The 19604-nt window shown below is 44.8% G+C and overlaps 1 protein-coding gene across 4 annotated transcripts in view; it reads left to right on the top strand.

Annotated features, from left to right (window-relative positions):
* The window catches only part of LOC139280197 (sperm-specific sodium:proton exchanger-like), a 654445-nt gene that overhangs the window by 194231 nt on the left and 440610 nt on the right, over positions 1-19604 (top strand). For all 4 annotated transcript variants that reach the window (XM_070899784.1, XM_070899786.1, XM_070899785.1 and 1 more), the window contains 4 exons: positions 1027-1208; positions 5770-5910; positions 6090-6184; positions 15911-16030. In XM_070899784.1, the coding sequence (XP_070755885.1) occupies positions 1027-1208; positions 5770-5910; positions 6090-6184; positions 15911-16030 (538 nt within the window). The remainder of the gene's footprint in view (positions 1-1026; positions 1209-5769; positions 5911-6089; positions 6185-15910; positions 16031-19604) is intronic.

Below are 19604 nucleotides of genomic sequence, written 5' to 3'. Positions count from 1 at the left end.
ATCTTTGCGATGGCTGTATGGTTTGGTGTCATCACCCATTTCCTTGGGGATGGTCGACCAGTCCCCGTTAAGAACACAACGTTTTACAACCGATAGGGTTGGATCCTGGTTGGTCCAGGTCTTAACTTGTTGAGCAGTGACAGGCGACCTTTCACTCACAAAGGCATCCATGACCATGAGTAGCTCTGCGGACATTGGCGTTTCCACCTCCGGTGTGGGCAACGGTAACCAGCTCAATTGCATCAGTGTAGTTGTTGGTGCTTGGTCTATGGCGAATGACATAATCATAGGCAGATAATATCAGCACCCACCGCTGGATGTGGGACGATGCGTTGGTATTGATACTTTTATGTTCTGAGAACAACGATATAAGCGGCTTGTGATCTGTTTCCAGCTCAAAGCAAAGCCCAAACAGGTACTGGTGCATTTTTTTTTACCCCATAAACAATTGCTAAAGCCTCTTTCTCTAGAATGCCATCGGCTCTTTCCGCCTTGGACAGGCTTCGAGACGCGTATGCAACTGGTTGTAGTTTGCCTGACTCATTGGCTTGCTAGAGTACGCAGCCGACCCCATAGGACGACGCATCACAGGTCAAAACTAGACGCTTGCATGGGTCATACAGTACCAGTAACTTGTGGGAACACAACAGATTTCTAGCCTTCTCAAAGGCTCTATCTTGAAGTTCACCCCACACCCAGTCATCTCCTTTCCTGAGCAGCTTGTGCAAAGGCTGTAATACTGTGAATTGAGAAATACCGGGAATTGAGAAATTGATCACGCAGAGGGTTAAGATCTGGAACGCAAGGTGGTGGAATAATACTCCATCGGAACTTTTAAAAGAGAATTGGACATGTACTTGAAGAGGTCTAATTTGCAGGGTTATTGGGAAAAGGCTGGGATGTGGGACTAAATTGGACAGCCCTTTCAAAGAGCTGGTACAGGCATGATGGGCCGAATGGCCTCTTTCTGTGTTGTAAGATTCTATGATTCTATATAATATTTGTGGTATTTTGTTTCTTTTCAAGGTCTTAGTGATATTCCAGCCCCTAAACGCATGGCTATGTATAGTGCACTTCAACGTATCAGAGAGAGTGAGGCCAACACTTTTTCATTATTGAAAATGGATAAATTCCTTGCTGATGCAAACTGGGTAATGGTGGAAAAATTAGTGCAGCTTGAAGACCCATACAAGAGTCATCACAAAGGCGTGAGCAGTATCTTTATTATATACCTTTAATAAATTGAAAAACCTTCGGATTGTTGGTGCAGCTGTTGGCATGAATAATTGCAAATTTTAATGGAAATCTTGTAAGCATTACCTAGTCTCGACTGCAGTTTTCCCAATGTTGATCCCAATATATTCAATTTTTTTTTCTTCAGACACCCTTTGCACATGTTTTGTTTTGGTGTTTTAACCACAAGATTTCATTTTACGTCATTTTATCTTCATCGGATATCCTGACCCAGAATTTCTGATTTAGTGGAATTCGGATGCATTTTCAGTCCAGTGGGACTTTTGCCCACCACTAAGTTGCATCCTTCACCCAGTTAGATTTTTGGCGTTGATGTAATTTGCATAATTTTGGCAATCTTTCTGTTCTCTGTAGAATCTGCCAATTGGGGGCAATGAATTACTGCAGCAGGCATCTGAGGCATCGGCACTGATCAAATGCCTATGCTTTTGGACCATACAGTTTTAAAAGGCCCTTCTGCCGCCCATGGCAATGCTGGATAGCATGGATGAATAAGCGGGGACGAAATTCAGGTTCCGATAAGGCCCGTTACCGCCTGTTTGCGGCAGCCATGCGGCAGAATCTAATGGCCACCACTTTGCCGTCAACTGGCCGCCCCAACCAAAATTTAGCACAGGAGTTTTTGTGGCAATGTCCACTTCCGTTCCAGTCGGCCGACTTCCGTGATGATATGGGGCCTGCGGCAGTGATGACGCAATCAAAGTGCGCACCACTGCTGCTCCGGTCCGAACCCATTTTCACTATAAAAAAGGCTGGCTGGTTTGTGACAGTGCCTCTCCCCATGCTGCAGCCCGATAGCTCCCGGTGCAACACCCAGTGCAGACCCCTGTACTATCTGGACTAGATCGGACCACGCACCCTAGTATCTCAGCTGGCTCGTGTGAGTGCAAGGGTTGACACAGTGCTGCCAGCAGTGTCCTCCTCTTCCTCTTCCTCATGGGACATGTCCCCAGAAGATGGAGTGAGATCCAGGGTGTCAGCAAGGCTGGATCCCTCAATGTCGTCAATGGTGTCAGGATGTTCATCTGTCTCATTGTCATCAAGGGGCTCCTCCAGGCCTCGCGATGGTGTCTTAGCAGCCGGTGTCTCGTCACCACCAGTCCTCCTTTGCTCCATTCGATTATGAGCAACTTTGGCCTGCAAAACAAAGAATGGTTGGTTTATAGTACCACGATGATGCATCAAAAATGAGAGCACAAGTGTGTGTCTCTGACATGCAGCTGTAAATGTCAGATGAGAGGGCCTACATTGCGAACACACACACACATATATATATGTGTGTGTGTGTGTGTGTGTGTGTGTGTTCACAGTGACTAAAGAGTGAAGGTGGGAAATAAAAGTAGGATGAAGGAGAGGCTCGCAGATGGAAGGTGAGCAGATGGTGGAACAGGTACTCACTTTCATCAAATGAATGATGTCATTCAGCCTTTTCCTACATTGAGTCGCTGTCCTCTACCACGATCTCCCTCCAGGCAATACTAAAGGCTTTCTGACTTGGTCTCCCTGCTTCTGGATACAGGACTCGCCTCCTTCCCTCGACAGCCTGCATGAGGGTCTCCAGCTCCGCATCCGAGAATCAGGTTGCCCTCCTTCCCACAGCAGCACCACCTTCAATGCAAGGCCTTCCCCCCTCAGGGCCAAGCTGCAAACCCTGGCCTTCAGCTGGTTCATTGGCTGGAAATCACCAAGAGGGTGAATTTCCCCATAGCGCCCCAAGCAACCCTCCCACACCGCTGCAAAGTACCAATTCAAAAGGGTATTTACCGCTGGAGGCCATTTAAAAAAAAAAGGTGAAAATTGATCTATTGTAATCGCGGGAAAAAGGCAGTAAGTGTGCCAGCTTTCTGTTGGCACTGCATTTCAGCCCCACTATCTCTTGCTGCTATTGTGTAATTTGTGTGAAATACTTTTGCAAATATATAGGTGGACATATTAATTAATTGGATGGAAAAATGAATGGGGATGCAGCAAAATGTGTTGCTGTTCAGTTCTATGTCTGTGTCTGCCCTAGTTCCACCCAGTATTGGCTGAAGGAAAGTAGAAGATCCTTGCTCCTATGTGTTGCATTACACAAAAGCATGCAAGGGCTGATTTTCTGATGCGGTCATGTGGCCACTTGGGCCTGTCAATTCTCTGGCTCAGCATGAGTCATTGAGTGGATGGCATGGTTGTTGCATCATCCTGAGAGACCCTCGTTTGTGCCTATTCCTGCCATCCACTGCTACTGGGCATTCCCTCAGCAAGTCCTACGATTTGTACAGAGCAACACATGAAATCCTTGAAGCTCCATTTCAGAATGAGCAGTTGATTCCCCAGCATGGTGTGGTTGACTATGCAGTCTCTGTGTAGTGTTGCTGGTGCCGGCATTCTGCCCAGCTGTGCATGGCCGAACTGGTCTTGCCCCATAATGCAAGATCATCACATTGAGGGCTTGAGGCCCTGGGATTGTGCTGAACTTGTGGGGTAGCATTTTTAGTATCTGGCTGTTCTTAAAGGGCAATTTCATTACATAACTGAAAATGACTGAGCACAGAATGTCGCCATTGAGCAATCAGGCAACTGGGGATCCTGTTGCAGAAGGTCCTATAGTGAAGGGTGGCCATATTTGGAGGAGAGTGCCACACAACAATTAAGAGTTTCACCAGAGCATCACAAATGGAGGTGACGAGTGCATCAATCCTGTCTCAATTGTATCACAAAGGTGGGAGCAGGCGAGGAAGAAATATTTTGGCGTACACAAGATAGCCAAGATAAGTGTGCAAAGCCCAACCTATATTAATAAGTTAATTCGGCCAACTGCAGATATTTTAGCAGGATCAACTATTCTGAGTGTGCCTGCATCCAAAGTCCACTGTGTACAAGTCCAGCAGTCTGAACCCTGGGACTTGAAGAATCTATAGACCCAATGTTAATTCGAGCTGAGTGGCAAAATGGTGTTGTGAAGCCTGGGCAATTTTAACTCCCATGCTTCATTTTAATATGTTTGATGGACTGCCTACTTGATTGTGTAGGAAAAAGGGGAGCCAGCCAATTTTCTTTGCTTAATTTCAGTTGAGAACAGATCTAGCAATTTAAAACTGGGCATCCATGATGTGGGCCATCAGCAGCGGAAGAATAGTACCTGCATACCATTACAATCTGTAACCTCATGGCCCGGCATATTCCTCCCTTTTTTTCATCATTAACAAGCCAGGTAGCCAACCCTGCTTCAATGAAAAGCATAGAAGAGAATGCCCGGAGCAGCATCAGGTGTACCTAAAAAAAAAAATGGGCTGCCAACCTGATGAAATTCTAACCTTCCCTGCATCATAAGGTCTGATTTGGTCTGTTCCATCGGCAATTCCTCAGTTAATGAAATAGTCCATGCCAACATTTATGATACCTGGCTAACCTGACCAACAAGAGATAGCCTAACCAACTCCCCGTGTATTCAATGGTATTACCATCATTGCGTCCTCACTTTCAACATCCTGGAGGACGTCATTGATCATAAACTCAACAGAAACATCCGCATAAATGAGTGGTTACTAGAGCAGGTCAGAGGCTGGCTATTCTGCGGCGAATAGCTTGTCTCCTGGCTCCCCAAAGCCTCTCCACCACCCACAAGGCACAAGTCAGCAGTGTGATGGAATGTTCTTCACTTGCCTGGCTGCAACATCACTAGAGAAGCTCAGCACCATCTAGGACAAAACAGTCAGTTTTATAAGCATCTCATCCACTAATTTAAACATCCACACCCTCCGCGTACCATGACTACAGTATGTACTACCTACAGGATGCACTGTAGCAAGTTGCTAAGACATCAATGGCAACACCTCCAAAACATCAGTACCACCTCATAGGCAGTCCCTCGGGATCGAGGAAGACTTGCTTCCACTCTTAAAATGAGTTCTTAGGTGACTGAACAGTCCAATACGGGAACCACAGTCTCTGTCACAGGTGGGACAGACAGTCGTTGAGGGAAAGGGAGGGGGGGACTGGTTTGCCGCACGCTCCTTCCGCTGCCTGCACTTGATTTCTGCATGCTCTCGGCGACGAGACTTGAGGAGCTCCTAGAAGGACAAGAGCAGCAGTTGCAGCAGTTGCAATGGGAAACCATTACTTCAAAGTTTCCCTCCAAGTTATATAGCATCCTGACTTGGACGTATATTGCCGTCCCTTCATCGTCGCTGGATTAAAATTCTAGAACTCCCTACCTTATCACCATTTTTGGGAGCACCTTCACGACATGAACTGCAATGGTTCAAGAAGGCCATCACTGCCTTCTCAAAGACAATTAGGGAGGGGCAATAAATGCAGGGCTCGCCAGCAATGCACACACTCTGAAGAATAATTTAAAAAAATTCCAGTGGAAAATTTTTCCCAAAAGATTTAAAGGGAAGGAGAAGAAATTCCTTTGTATCTTACTTATACATGAGTAATTTAAACAATTTCTTGATTGTGTTTGTTCACCATAATGTGCAGTAAGTAATCTACATCGACTTGTTACTAAAATGTAAGTATTCTGTTTTTCAGGTTGAAGTTGATGATTTTTTGCCAAACACAAAAACAGCTCATTGCCCTGACTGTGAGAGGAGCATTCCCTGGGAACCTTCTCTCCATGAGATAGATGACATGATGGAGGAAGCCAGGATACGTGTACTAAAAGCACAAAAGGTTACATTTCAGAGTCATTTGTTGTTACCTAGATGTAATTGGCTGCCTGTACCCATCCATTCATGAATGGCAGTGAAAGAGGAAGACATTGTCACTTTACTAATTATCTTTTGCAATCAAAACTATTGGCCTACAGATATTTTAATAGATTTTTCTGTTCTTATTGCAATTGTATTTAGACCAGTTACTGGCGGCAATATAGTTCTGGAATGCTTAACCGTCAGGCAGCACGGACACTGATGAGCATCACTGAAAGCACCATTGATTCTGGAAGGTAAGAACATAATACTTCGAATTCTGGTTTAGATCTTTACTTTTGCATTGTGTTTTGTGAGGCAAGTTTGAACACACACATATGCAGATTGATCAATAAAAACATTTAGTTGTACTCCACATACCAAGGATAAGGTTTGATGACCAAGAAGGGATTGTTACACGTGTAAATGTTTTCAAAGGACAGACTGGGTTTCTGACTGTTTCCACGGCAGACATAGTCAGAGAATTGGTCAGAGTTTCATTATGCTGAATCTCTGTCTCGTTTTGCCTCCGCTCCATTTTCCACTGTAATTTCCATTGAATGCAGGAAGCACCTGTTCATATTTGAATGCGTTCATACACATGAGACACAAATGGTGCCATATCCCCCATTTTCTGTTACTTCTGCCACATTTGTGCTGTTTCCACTCCTTCCTTGTATAAAACTGTCTTCCAGGGTTTCTAGGTGCTGGGCAGATTGTTTCTCTTAGGTAGCCCCTCGGAGTCGAAGATGACTTGCTTCCACACCAATATGAGTTCTAAGGTGACTGATGAGACCAATGCGGGATCTACAGTCTCTGTCACAGGTGGGGCAGACGGTGGTTGGAGGGACGGGTGGGTGAGGTGCTTGATTTGTCGTACGCTCCTTCCGCTGTTTGTGCTTGGCTTCAGTGTGCTCCCGACCAAGAGAGTCGAGGTGTTCGCCGTCTGCTCGGATGCTTCTCCTCCACTTTGAGCGGTCTTGGGCCAGGGATTCCCACGAGTCGGTGGAGATGTTACATTTTTTCAAGGAGGCTTTGCGGGTGTCCTTGAAGCGTTTTCTCTGCCCTCTTGGGACTCGCTTGCTGTGACGGAGCTTGGAGTAGAGCGCTTTTTTCGGGAGTCTAGTATCGGGCATGTGGACGATGTGGCTCGTCCATCGGAGCTGACCGAGTGTGGTCAATGCCTCAATGCTGGGGATGTTGGCCTGAGAGAGAACACCGACATTGGTGCGCCTATCCGGCCAATGAATTTGCAGGATCTTGCAGAGGCAGCGTTGGTGGTACTTCTCCAGTGCTTTGAGGTGCCTACTGTCTCTGAAGCTGGGAAGACTGTAGAACAGAATTTGAAGACCCTACAATAACATTGCTGGCATCAGTTTAAAGATTATTTTAGTCTCACTTTTGAAGATTCTTTTGCTGTTGCCTTTGTGCCATTTGTATGGGGTTGTCATTCTTCAGACAGGAAACTGAAATTCCTTGCATTTACATGGCATCTGTCCTAAACTTGGATTATCTCAATGTATTGACCTGTCAATTGGATCAGAAGTCAGCGTTCTCTCCAAAATCTATGCACTTGAGCTCCCAAGTGCACTTTTATGCCTTCCCACAATTTGTCCTCTGCATCACCAAGGAACTCATTTGAATGTATTAAAATGAAGGCCAGTGACATTGGGATGCTGTAATTATAGAAGTGGCACTCATAAAATACCAAGGATAGTTTGGAACATTTTGTAAGGAGTATCTGTTACCAGGATCAGCTGAGACTAGCAGAAGTAAGGAACTTTTGAGCCTGAAGAGCGCAGAAACATTGTCATATATTACTGGAGCAAAAAACAGATTCTGGAGCATTCTTTTTTCATAAACATTGTTGGACTTGCCTCAGACTGCCTGTGTGTCTATAACTGTCTGCAGCAGGTGCTGAGAGAACCAACACGAGGGAAAAACCTATTTGACCTTGTCCTCACCAATGTACCTGTCACAAATGCATCTTCCATGACAGCATTGGTAGCCGTCATTGTGGAGACAAAGTCCCTTCTTCACACTGAGGACACCCTTCATTGTGTTGTGTGGCACTACCACCGTGGTAATTGTGATTTTATTCAGAACAGATCTGGCAACTCAAAACTGGGCACTCTACCATTACCACCAAGCTAGAGGACCAACCTTGGTTCAATGAGGAGTGCAGAAGTGCATGCCAGGAGCAGCACCAGGAGTACCTAAAAATGAGGTGCCAACCTGGGGAAGCTGCAACACAGGACTCCATGCATGCTAAATAGTAGAAGCAGCATGCTATAGACAGGGCTAAGCGATCCCACAATCAATGGATCAGATCAAAGCTCTGCAGTCTTGCCAGTCATGAATGGTGGTGAGCAATTAAACAACTAACGGGAGGAGGAGAGTCCATGAATATCCCCATCCTCAATGATGGCGGAGCCCAGCACGCAAGTGCAAAAGACAAGGCTGAAGCGTTTGCAACCATCTTCAGCCAGAAGTGCCGAGTGGCTGACCTTTATCGGCCTCCTCCTGAGGTCCCCACCATCACAGAAGCCAATTTTCAGCCAATTCGATTAATTCCACGTGATATCCAGAAGCAGCCGAGTGCACTGGATACAGCAAAGGCTATGGGCCCCGACAACATCCCGGCTGTCGTGCTGAAGACTTGTGCTCCAGAACTAGCCGCGCCTCTAGCCAAGCTGTTCCAGTACAGCTACAACGCTGGCATCTACCCAACAAAGTGGAAAACTGCCCAGGTCTGTCCTGTCCACAAAAAGTAGGACAAATCCAATCCGGCCAATTATCACCCCATCAGTCTACTCTCAATCATCAGCAAAGTGATGGAAGGTGTCGTCGACAGTGTGATCAAGCAGCACTTACTCACCAATAACCTGCTCAGTTTGCATTCTGCCAGGACCACTCGGCTCCAGACCTCATTACAGCCTTGGTCCAAACATGGACAAAAGAGCTGAATTCCAGAGGTGAGGTGAGAGTGACTGCCCTTGACACAAGGCAGCATTTGACAGAGTTTGGCATTAAGGAGCCCTAGTAAAACTGAAGTCAATGGGAATCAGGGAGAAAACTCTCCACTGGCTGGAATCATACCTAGCACAAAGGAAGATGGTTGTTGTTAGAGGTCAATTATCCCAGCCATAGTACCTGAGTGTGGCCCTGAAATTCCATGGATGTTCTACAGGGCTCTTGCTATTGTTTCAATAAGAGACCAGTGGACCCCGCCCGCCGCCCCCCCTCCCAGCAAGGAAACAACAGTGCTAGAGATGGGAACTCCCTAATGTGAGAATAACGAGTTGCAAAAATTGTTCCTGTGAAGCTAGGAAGAGCAGGAATGTTCCTTCAACTCCACAGTACTTACAATTGGCCTTCCCCCCATTTACCGTTTCAAACTCTTTCTCCCCGCCCCTCCTTCACCACACCGGTACTTGCCTCGGAGCACCGCCAGTGAGGCAAGCGACCCGATGTTCATCTGTGTAAAGTGAGTGAACTGCCTGTGGAGTCACAACAGGTTCTGGCTGCTCATCTAAATAATGTCAATGAGACTTGTGGCCCAATTTTGTCAGAAAACTGGAGGGAGGTGGCCGTGACACTGATGAAAGCATCATAGCAGCTTCCTGCATACCAAGTGATGACATGAAGGATCCACTGAGTGGTATCGCAAATAATCTGCACGTTCATAGAGTGGAATCCTTTCCTGTTCATGTCGGTGAGGGGGTGCTGTGTGGGTGTTTTCACTGTGCTGTGAGTGTGTAAGGGGTGGTTTACAGGGGGTCAGCTTTCCCTTCTGACCTTATATGAGCGGTTCCGAATCGCTCCCACACCCTTGATTCTAGACACTGGAATTATGAAGGGACTGTGACAGACTTGGACAGACAAGGTAGGAAGCAGGTATGGCTTTATTGTGTTTAAAAAGAAGTAAAAGGCACACCTTTAAAAACACACACAGACCAATACACACTGAGGGGTACAACACATTGAATAAAATGTCAAATTACAGCCTGTGGGGAAAAGAATACAGCTTAAACTCTAAATGGGGTAAAGAGGAGAATGCAGATACATTTACACAAGTTATCCCAGCCTCCCCCCTCCCAATTCCCCTAACTAACTAAGTTATAGCTCTGAGGGTTCAGGGGGCTATGCTCCCCAATCCCTTTAGACAGTTGCTGGTGAATCACGGTTTCGGGGTTCGCTGCACTTGGCCTTCTAGGCGAGCCGCACCCTGGACGGAGAGGACTTCGGACTGCGTAGTCTTCGGTTGGGGTGTGTCTGTTGATGCGCTAAGTTGCGTTTTGGATGTATGGGGTAAGTACCCACTTTGGTTAGGAATAGTTTTAGTTAGTCCCTTTTGGTAATTTCTCCCCCCCTTGGGTCGTTCAGAAGTAGATTGTAGAGTGGTTGTCAATTTTGTTGCTGACAACCATCCGTTTCGTGGGCCTCGTGCTCAGTCAGTCCTTGATGAGTTCTGGTAGTTTCCTTCACTATTCCATTTCTGCACTGTAGAGGAAGCAGGCTGCCTGTGTCTGTGTCTGTGTTCCCGTCAGTGTCCTTGTTCGAGTCTGTGTTCTGCTAGTTTTTCCTTGTAAAACTGGGGGATAGATATATCCCAAAAAAAGGCTCCGTTATCTCCCATTAAATCTCTTGGGCTCTGTTTAAACTGTTCTGTCCATTGATTTTCAAATGTCTCCTTTGTCAGCAGTAACTCGATTAGGTTGTGAGAATGTGCTATCACTGGTTTTGCATTGTTTTAGGATTGTCCAGTTTCTTGACCATGATTTCCATTGTGCTTGATTGGGTAATTCGATTATCTCTTAGCTTGGGATCCTTAATGCACGAATTTGCTTCAGAGGTTGGCCCACCTCCTGTATTTGGTAACTCTTTATCGCAGCCAAAATGTTGTAGAATCTTAAAATTGATATTCTCCTTCCCATAGATGTTTAGGGGATCTCAAGCTTCTGTAATTTAGGTCCATTTTGAATTCCCTTTCCGATGAGTCCAAACACTGGGGGGGGGTCTCCATGAATGCATCTCCTTTTATCCCCCGCAGGCTTCTAATGCCCCTTTAAACTAATTTTAAAAGCCCAGAAAAGGGATTCTTCTCCTCTGCAGGGGAAAGGTACCTGGAATCTTTGCGAGATATTGGTAAATTCTACAAGTGCCATTGATGTAGCTTGTACCTTGTGGAAGCCAGCAACCCTACAGAATTATGTGGCCCTTTCTGCTGCCTCCTTGTGATGCCAAAGTGGCTGTTCTGCTGTACAGGGCATAAGTGACCTGGTCGATACATAACCTTAGCCCCCTGGCTTATAATGTCCCGTGGCTGCCTGAAAAAAGCTGAGTTGTGAAAGTTTAGGGCAATGGTGAATTTAATTGCAACAGAGAGAGCAGTACTGGTAGATGTGTGGCCCGAGATTTTCATGTAGCAGGTTATAGAGATGGTCAATTGCAGCTTTTGAGAAGTGAACTCTTCTGCTACAGAGCTCCTTGGAGAGGTTATCATAAGTCTGTAGTTTCTTTGTGGGGGTAGGGGGGTTGTAATATCTGGTGGGCTGCATTCTTCTGGTATGTTATCTGATTCTCCTTGTTTCTGAATGCCTTGTCAGATGCTTCTGTTTGTACTTCACCTGCCATCTATTCCATCAACATGGGTGCCCTTTGTACTGTCTCACGTTGGTCCTCAGACTCCGACTGCAATCAGCCCCAACATCAGCAGCACCAGGCACACCAGCAACACCAACCTTGTCCGCAATCACCGGACTCTGAACAGGACAAAGGACATCAGTATCCGAGCATATTGCTGCCCAGGAGGCCAGGGATGGCTTCACCATGGCCACATTTACTTCACTTGACGCTATACACCTTGGCTGCCACATGGTTGGCACCACCGCACCCAACACCATAAAACATCCTTACAATGTCCAAGCCATTCCTTTTACACTTACCACCATTGCGGGGGGACTGTTATGTTTCACCATTCACTGCAACTCACTAAGCCACTACCAAAGATCACACAAATCTGTCCTAGAACGGAAAGTGTTGAAAATAAAGCTTTAAATATTTGACAGCACATAACAGAAACTTTACATGAACATGCCATAAAACACCCAAGTACCTATCTTTGTGTGTTGTTAGTTGGTATGATTGGACTAGGATGAGAGTGAGTGTGAGGGGTGGTTGTGAGATGGGGAAGTGATAATGTAGATAGAAAGGGATGGGTGGAGGTACAAGGTAAGTTGTTGTGAGTAAGGATGTGCAGGAGTAAACATAGAAACATAGAAAATAGGTGCAGGAGTAGGCCATTCGGCCCTTCGAGCCTGCACGGGTTCATGGCTGAACATGCAACTTCAGTACCCCATTCCTGCTTTCTCGCCATACCCATTGATCCCCCTAGTAGTAAGGACTACATCTAACTCCTTTTTGAATATATTTAGTGAATTGGCCGCAACAACTTTCTGTGGTAGAGAATTCCACAGGTTCGCCACTCTCTGGATGAAGAAGTTTCTCCTCATCTCGGTCCTAAATGGCTTACCCCTTATCCTTAGACTGTGACACCTGGTTCTGGACTTCCCCAACATTGGGAACATTCTTCCTGCATCTAACCTGTCTAAACCTGTCAGAATTTTTTTACGTTTCTATGAGATCCCCTCTCATTCTTCTGAACTCCAGTGAATACAAGCCCCGTTGATCCATTCTTTCTTGATATGTCAGTCCCGCCATCCCGGGAATCAGTCTGGTGAACCTTCGCTGCACTCCCTCAATAGCAAGAATGTCCTTCCTCAAGTTAGGAGACCAAAAATGTACACAATACTCCAGGTGTGGCCTCACCAAGGCCCTGTACAACTGCAGTAACACCTCCCTGCCCCGTACTCAAATCCCCTCACTATGAAGGCCAACATGCCATTTGCTTTTGTAACCGCCTGCTGTACCCGCATGCTAACCTTCAATGACTGATGTACCATGACACCCAGGTCTCGTTGCATCTCCCCTTTTCCAAATCTGTCACCATTCAGATAATAGTCTGTCTTTCTGTTTTTACAACCAAAGTGGATAACCTCACATTTATCCACATTATACTTCATCTGCCATGCATTTGCCCACTCACCTAACCTATCCAAGTCACTTTGCAGCCTTATAGCATCCTCCTCGCAGCTCACACTGCCACCCAACTTAGTGTCATCCGCAAATTTGGAGATACTACATTTAATCCCGTCGTCTAAATCATTAATGTACAATGTAAACAGCTGGGGCCGCAGCACAGAACCTTGCGGTACCCCACTAGTCACTGCCTGAAAAGTACCCATTTACTCCTACTCTTTGCTTCTTGTCTGCCAACCAGTTCTCAATCCACGTCAGCACACTATCCCCAATCCCATGTGCTTTAACTTTGCACATTAATCTCTTGTGTGGGACCTTGTCGAAAGCCTTCTGAAAGTCCAAATACATCACATCAACTGGTTCTCCTTTGTCCACTCTACTGGAAACATCCTCACAAAATTCTAGAAGATTTGTCAAGCATGATTTCCCTTTCACAAATCCATGCTGACTTGGACCTATCATGTCACCTCTTTCCAAATGCGCTGCTATGACATCCTTAATAATTGATTCCATCATTTTACCCACTACCGATGTCAGGCTGACCGGTCTGAGTAGGGTAGGGAAGGCAGAGTGATGGGGATGTGATGAGGCAGAGCAGGATGAAGGTGAGTCTGGCTTTGTATTAATGTTTTGTGATCTACTGAGATCATTGAAAGGTTTGCGCCACTGCAGCCTGGTCCTGCTGATGACATCCCTACTTGTGACCTCCTGTGTAATGTGCAACCAGGCTGTGTTGGTCTCCTGGGGAGATCTCTTCCACCCATCGGAAGGGAAGCGGACCTCCCTATGTGGTTTAACTCCCTCCATTAGCATGTGGAGGGAGTCGTGGGGGAGCCTGGGTGCAGGCCTGTGCCTCTGCACAGTCATTGTCAGTGTTTGCTGCACCTCAGTGCTGTAGAACACTGACAGCACAAATGTTAAAAGAAAGTTGGCCATGGTCCCTTTAAGGAAACCATGCATGACGTCACCAGACTCCCTTCCTCTAATATGGCCGGGAAAGGTACTGGGCGGGCTTAACAAGTCCTATCAATGGAAAATAATTTTCGAGAGTGGGATGGAGCCAGCAGCAGGGTCGGGGCCCGCCCCGGATCCGCTGAGGTAAGGAAAATCTCGGCCATAGAGTGGAATGTCCAGGGGAAAAGCTATACCTGCTCCTGAGTTTCCCTGTGTTTCTCTGAGTGCACTGATTGGGTGGGGGTGCTTAAGGAGCCAACAATTTTTGGATCGCCTGGTTCAGTAGCAGGTAATGAAAATCAAGTGCAGGTCTCAGTAGCAAAAACGGGATTGAAAAAAACACTTCCAAACAGCAGAAATCAGTAAGCTAAGTAAGAAGACTCTCAAAGCACACAAAACCCCTTGCTTCCATCTTGATCAGATGACACCGGTAGCTACTGCATTTCATATATTTGCGAGTAACTTACCCAGGGGTACAGTAATGGGGTAAATACAGGAAACTCAAATCTACAATGCCACTGGCCAACAAGTGCAACCACACAAATGACCCCAGTGAAGACTTGGCGGGAAGGACCAAATATATCAAGGAAACACGGAGGAACGAGGTGCACAAGTGGTGCAAATAGCTTAAACCTATGTTTCATGTTAAAATCATTCATACCAGTCCAGTGCCACTGATGCGCTACAAACTTTGAGGAAATTCATCACCTACATGTTTACAATAATGACTTCCATGCAGAGTCTTAAAAGCCCTTCCTCCAGGGTGTTACCAGAAGATCTGTTCCTCAAATGCTAGACTTTACCTAATGCACTCAATCTTGTTTCAGTGAAATTTGCACAGGTGACCAGAGGGGGGACACATGGCAGTAGTGAGCTGACCCTCAGCGAGGAACGGGTGATAGAGTTGTTGGGTGGGTATCACGCTTTAGCTGTGGGAAATGGTAAGAATGGTGGGATAGTGCAGGCTGCATGTTAGTGGGTTTCGACCAATCACAGTGGCATATCTTTAAAGCAGTAGACAACTAGGAGCTTCCTTATCCCTAACTATATAATTAATATATCGGAGTTATGATTGTCCATTCTTAGGTTATGCCCTCTTTTCTGCTGATCCATCATTGCAATGGAATCAGAGGACGATGAAGAGAAAGATGCTAATGATAATGATAATGAATTTTTTTCCTTGTATGTTATGATGATGGAAATGATAATGCTAATGGAAATGACTAGCAGCAGACTACACATGACTCTTGAGCAAGACCCTTCCCTATACTTTAAAAACAGTTAAATATATGTTAAAAGAATTTAAAGAAGCTTTTAAAAAGTATAAAAAAACCTCTTTAATACTTAAATATAAGGTAAAGGTAAGTTAGAAATGTAATGGAACCTACCTTTGCAGTTGCACCATGTCCCTTGCAAGCTTGAGCTGTGAAGTGCTGCTGGTCTGCCACAATGCTTGTGCTGGAGAGCAGTTCTTTGCCCCTGGGAGCGAGGGGAGGAAATTTGGGCCCTACAGCAAATCTCACTTGGTGTTATTTACATACGGTTCTTCCGCAATGGCGGCAGAGGGAAACTCTGAGGAATATTTTTTGGGGCAGTTATTTTCCTCTCAGTAATGTTCTGGGACTGTCCGAACAGGCTCATTTTCAGAGGAACATGTCACCTTGTCTGACCAGGTGCATAATGTCTTGATCTAAACATAACTAGTGAATAGTTTCATGGACTACAGCCAAAAGATCACTTAAAGTACAAGTAATTTTCCTTACCTGACCCATGATACATCTTTATGAGTAATTATCTGTGTTTTTGTTTCATTTTCCAAATAAATCTTGAGAAAGGAAGCAAATATTTTGTTTATTGTATTGAGTTTTGTTGAATAGAGCATAATTGAAAAACTCTGTTAATGGTTACAATCTATTTACTGTATTTAGATTTATGACAGTAATAGATGTGAAGAAACAATGGGAAATCAGAGGAATATTTGTTATCGTAAGGAAAAAGCTGGAAGACTGGATGTACAATATCAAAGTGGACAAATATAAACCACCCAAGCAAGTAGAATAATTTTTTTTTACTTGATGTGCATTCTGTGGCTGTGCCTGATTCTCAACTCTAATATTATATACCATGGACATTGACTTTGTTACTGAAAACTGTTGGTTAGTCATGCTATTAAGCAACCATAAACAATAATTAAGCAACCCATTTAAAACAGAGATGAGGAGAAATTTCTTCTCAAAGGGTTGTGGATCTGTGGAACTCACTGCCTCAGAGAGCTGTGGAAGCTGGGACATTGAATAAATTTAAGACAGAAATAGACAGTTTCTTAAACGATAAGGGGATAAAGGGTTATAGGGAGCGGGCAGGGAAGTGGAGCTAAGTCCATGATCAGATCAGCCATGATCTTATTGAATGGCGGAGCAGGCTTGAGGTGCCGTATGGCCTACTACTCCTCCTATTTCTTATGTTCTTTTGTAAATCATCTGGAACTGTGTATTCATAGATCAATAAATATAAAATACCTTTTAATGCAACAAAACATTTATGAAAACAAGTTTTTGTGTGATAATCTGTAGGACACAATTCTTTTACAAACTGAGACATAAATTATATCTATACATCATGATTGTAAAATATGTTGTACCAGAATGTTTAATGTCCGTGGGATAAATATTAGCAATCAGCTGAAATAAAGACTTCAGCTAAATTTGAGGTAGTAATTAACCGTGTACCAGTGAATGAATTGCAGTTCTGCTGCATTGATTTCTTATAAAAGAAGTTAAATTTACCAATCAACTAGCCAATTGACTAAATGCTAAATTAAATGTAGTTCAATTCAGACAGTAAGTACCAATGAGAAATGGATTTGCAGGAGGAAAATGAGGAATCAAGTTGCTCTTTTTTTTAAAACTCATAGAATGGTACAGCACTGTAGGAGGCCATTCGGCCCATTGAGTTTGTACCGGCTCTTTCGAAGAACAATCCAGTTATTACCATTCTCCTGCTCTTTCCCTATATCCCTGCAATTGTTTCACCTTCAAGTATTTATGCAATTCCCTTTTGAAGGCTACTGTTGAACTTGTCTCCATATCCTATCAGGCAGTGCATTCTAAATCCTATCCACTCGTTGCGTAAAAAAGTTTTCCCTCATGTCGCTTCTGGTTCTTTTGCCAATCACCTTAAATCTGAGCCCTCTTGTTATCGACCCTTCAGCCATTGGAAACAGTTCCTCTTTATTTACTTTATCTTAAACCCTTCACCCTCGAAGACGGTGCTCAACTATTAGAATTTAGTAATATTACTAACAGAACTGGTAATAGTAACATAGATGAATACATTGTATTAGAAAAAATTAAGAACTTGAAAATAGATAGAGCAGCCGGGCTGGATGATATCCACCCAAAGGTGCTCAGGGAGATGGGCCATGTGCTATGCGAGCCCCTGGCCTGTATGTTTAATAGCTCACTGCACTCTGGAATGGTTCCTATAGACGGGAAGGAGGCTAATGTAGTCCCCATCTTTAAAATAGGTGATAAGATAGACCCGGGCCATTAGTTTAACATCAGTAATAGGTAAGATGTGACAGATTAGGGACACCCAACATGGCTTCTTAAAAAGGAGGTCATGTCTTCCAAATCTAATTGTATTTTTTGATGAAGTTAAAAGTTGGTGATTGAGAGAAGTCCAGTAGACATTGTCTACTTAGACTTCCAAAAAGCTTTTGATAAGGTGCCACAAAAGAGGCTTCTCTATAAGATTGAAGCCTCTGATATTAGTGGTAATATTGAGCTGGATTGAGAACTGGCTGGCAGGACATAAGCAAAAAGTAGTTCTGGATGGATTTGGATCTGTTTGGAGCCCGATCGCCAGTGGTGTCAATCAAATCTCCTCTTACTCTTCTCTGCTCTGAGGAGAACAAACCCAGCTTCTTCAGTCTATCCCTGTAACTTTAATCCCTCATCCCTGGAACCATTCTAGTAAATCTCTTCTATACCCCCTCCAACATCTTCACGTTTTTCTTAAAGTGTGGTGCCCAGAATTGGACACAATAATGCAGCTATCAATCCTCAACTGCTGTATAGTAGAAAGCAACCTATCCAATCGCTGCAGAAATGTTGTGAACTTTTCCCCAGCTGAAAAGTTTTTTATATATATATATATATATATATATATATATATATAGTATATATATATAGATATAGATATAAATAAAAGAAGCCCATCATTTTTGAAATGGATATTCTTATTCATAGTTGCTTATATAGTGTAAATCCCTGAAAAACATTTTCTTGTGTTGGGAGAGCCGGCACAATTTTGTGTACCAATTATGGGCTGAGCTTTGTTGCCCATTTCTTTGATTTCTCCTCTCTTTCTTTTTGATCCAACCCACTATCTCTGCTAAGTTCAAATGATCCAACCCACTCCCTACATAGCAGCAGCCATCCAGACCACCCAACTCGAGTTGATCTCGGCCCACACCCAATTCATTGCCGCCTGAGTTTTCTTCAACAATTACTTTTTCATCAACTGTTGTAGAGTTTAGCCGTTTACATAGAAACATAGAAACATAGAAAATAGGTGCAGGAGTAGGCCATTCGGCCCTTCGAGCCAGCACCACCATTCAATAAGATCATGGCTGATCATTCACCTCAGTACCCCTTTCCTGCTTTCTCTCCATACCACTTGATCCCTTTAGCCGTAAGGGCCATATCTAACTCCCTCTTTGAATATATCCAATGAACTGGCATCAACAACTCTCTGCGGCAGGGAATTCCACAGGTTAACAATTCTCTGAGTGAAGAAGTTTCTCCTCATCTCAGTCCTAAATGGCTTACCTCTTATCCTAAGACTGTGTCCCCTGGTTCTGGACTTCCCCAACATCGGGAACATTCTTCCCGCATCTAACCTGTCCCGTCCCGTCAGAATCTGATACGTTTCTGTGAGATCCCCTCTCATTCTTCTGAACTCCAGTGTATAAAGGCCCAGTTGATCCAGTCTCTCCTCATATGTCAAACATCCCTGAATATCAGCCTTATGGTATGTGAAGAGAAGGGGTTAGACTAAACGTCCAGTGGAAAGTAAGGTTTGTTATAGCCTAAGCTGTGTATACATCCAATATTCCTTGATTTTTATCACCGGAAAAACCCCATAAAACTAGCAGCTATGATGAACTTAGAAATTACTGAAGAGATGAGGGGGGTGTTGAAAGCCTGAGATTTAGAGGGAGAAATTGGCCTCCATTGCGCCTCCTGTTAGCACCTCCTTCGGGGGTGGTGAGGGGGGGGGAGTGATAACGGGGCTCTACCGGCTCTGCAACTGGGTGCTGCCAGAGTATCGACGCATGCCAAATTGCCTTCCAGTTTGGTGGCGGTGGTAAGCACTGACGCCACGATGTCCTGCGCCCCGGAGATCGTGGCGTCATCCGGTGCATAGCGTCCGGATACTGCCCCGGATGTGAACTTTGGCTCCGCCCCCTGCAGCATCGCCGGGAGTCAACACCGGCAGCTGGAGGGGACGTTGTGAGGTATCCCGGCTGCATGGGAAGCGATATTTCAAGGGCTTGCCGGTGAGGTAAATGAAATTTTTTGATTGAGCCCTCTGGTCATTTTTTTATAACCTGTTCTT

This window comes from Pristiophorus japonicus, chromosome 14, assembly GCF_044704955.1.
Source record: "Pristiophorus japonicus isolate sPriJap1 chromosome 14, sPriJap1.hap1, whole genome shotgun sequence".
Classification (NCBI taxonomy): Eukaryota; Metazoa; Chordata; class Chondrichthyes; family Pristiophoridae; genus Pristiophorus; species Pristiophorus japonicus.
This window is presented reverse-complemented; position numbering and strand designations above follow the sequence as displayed.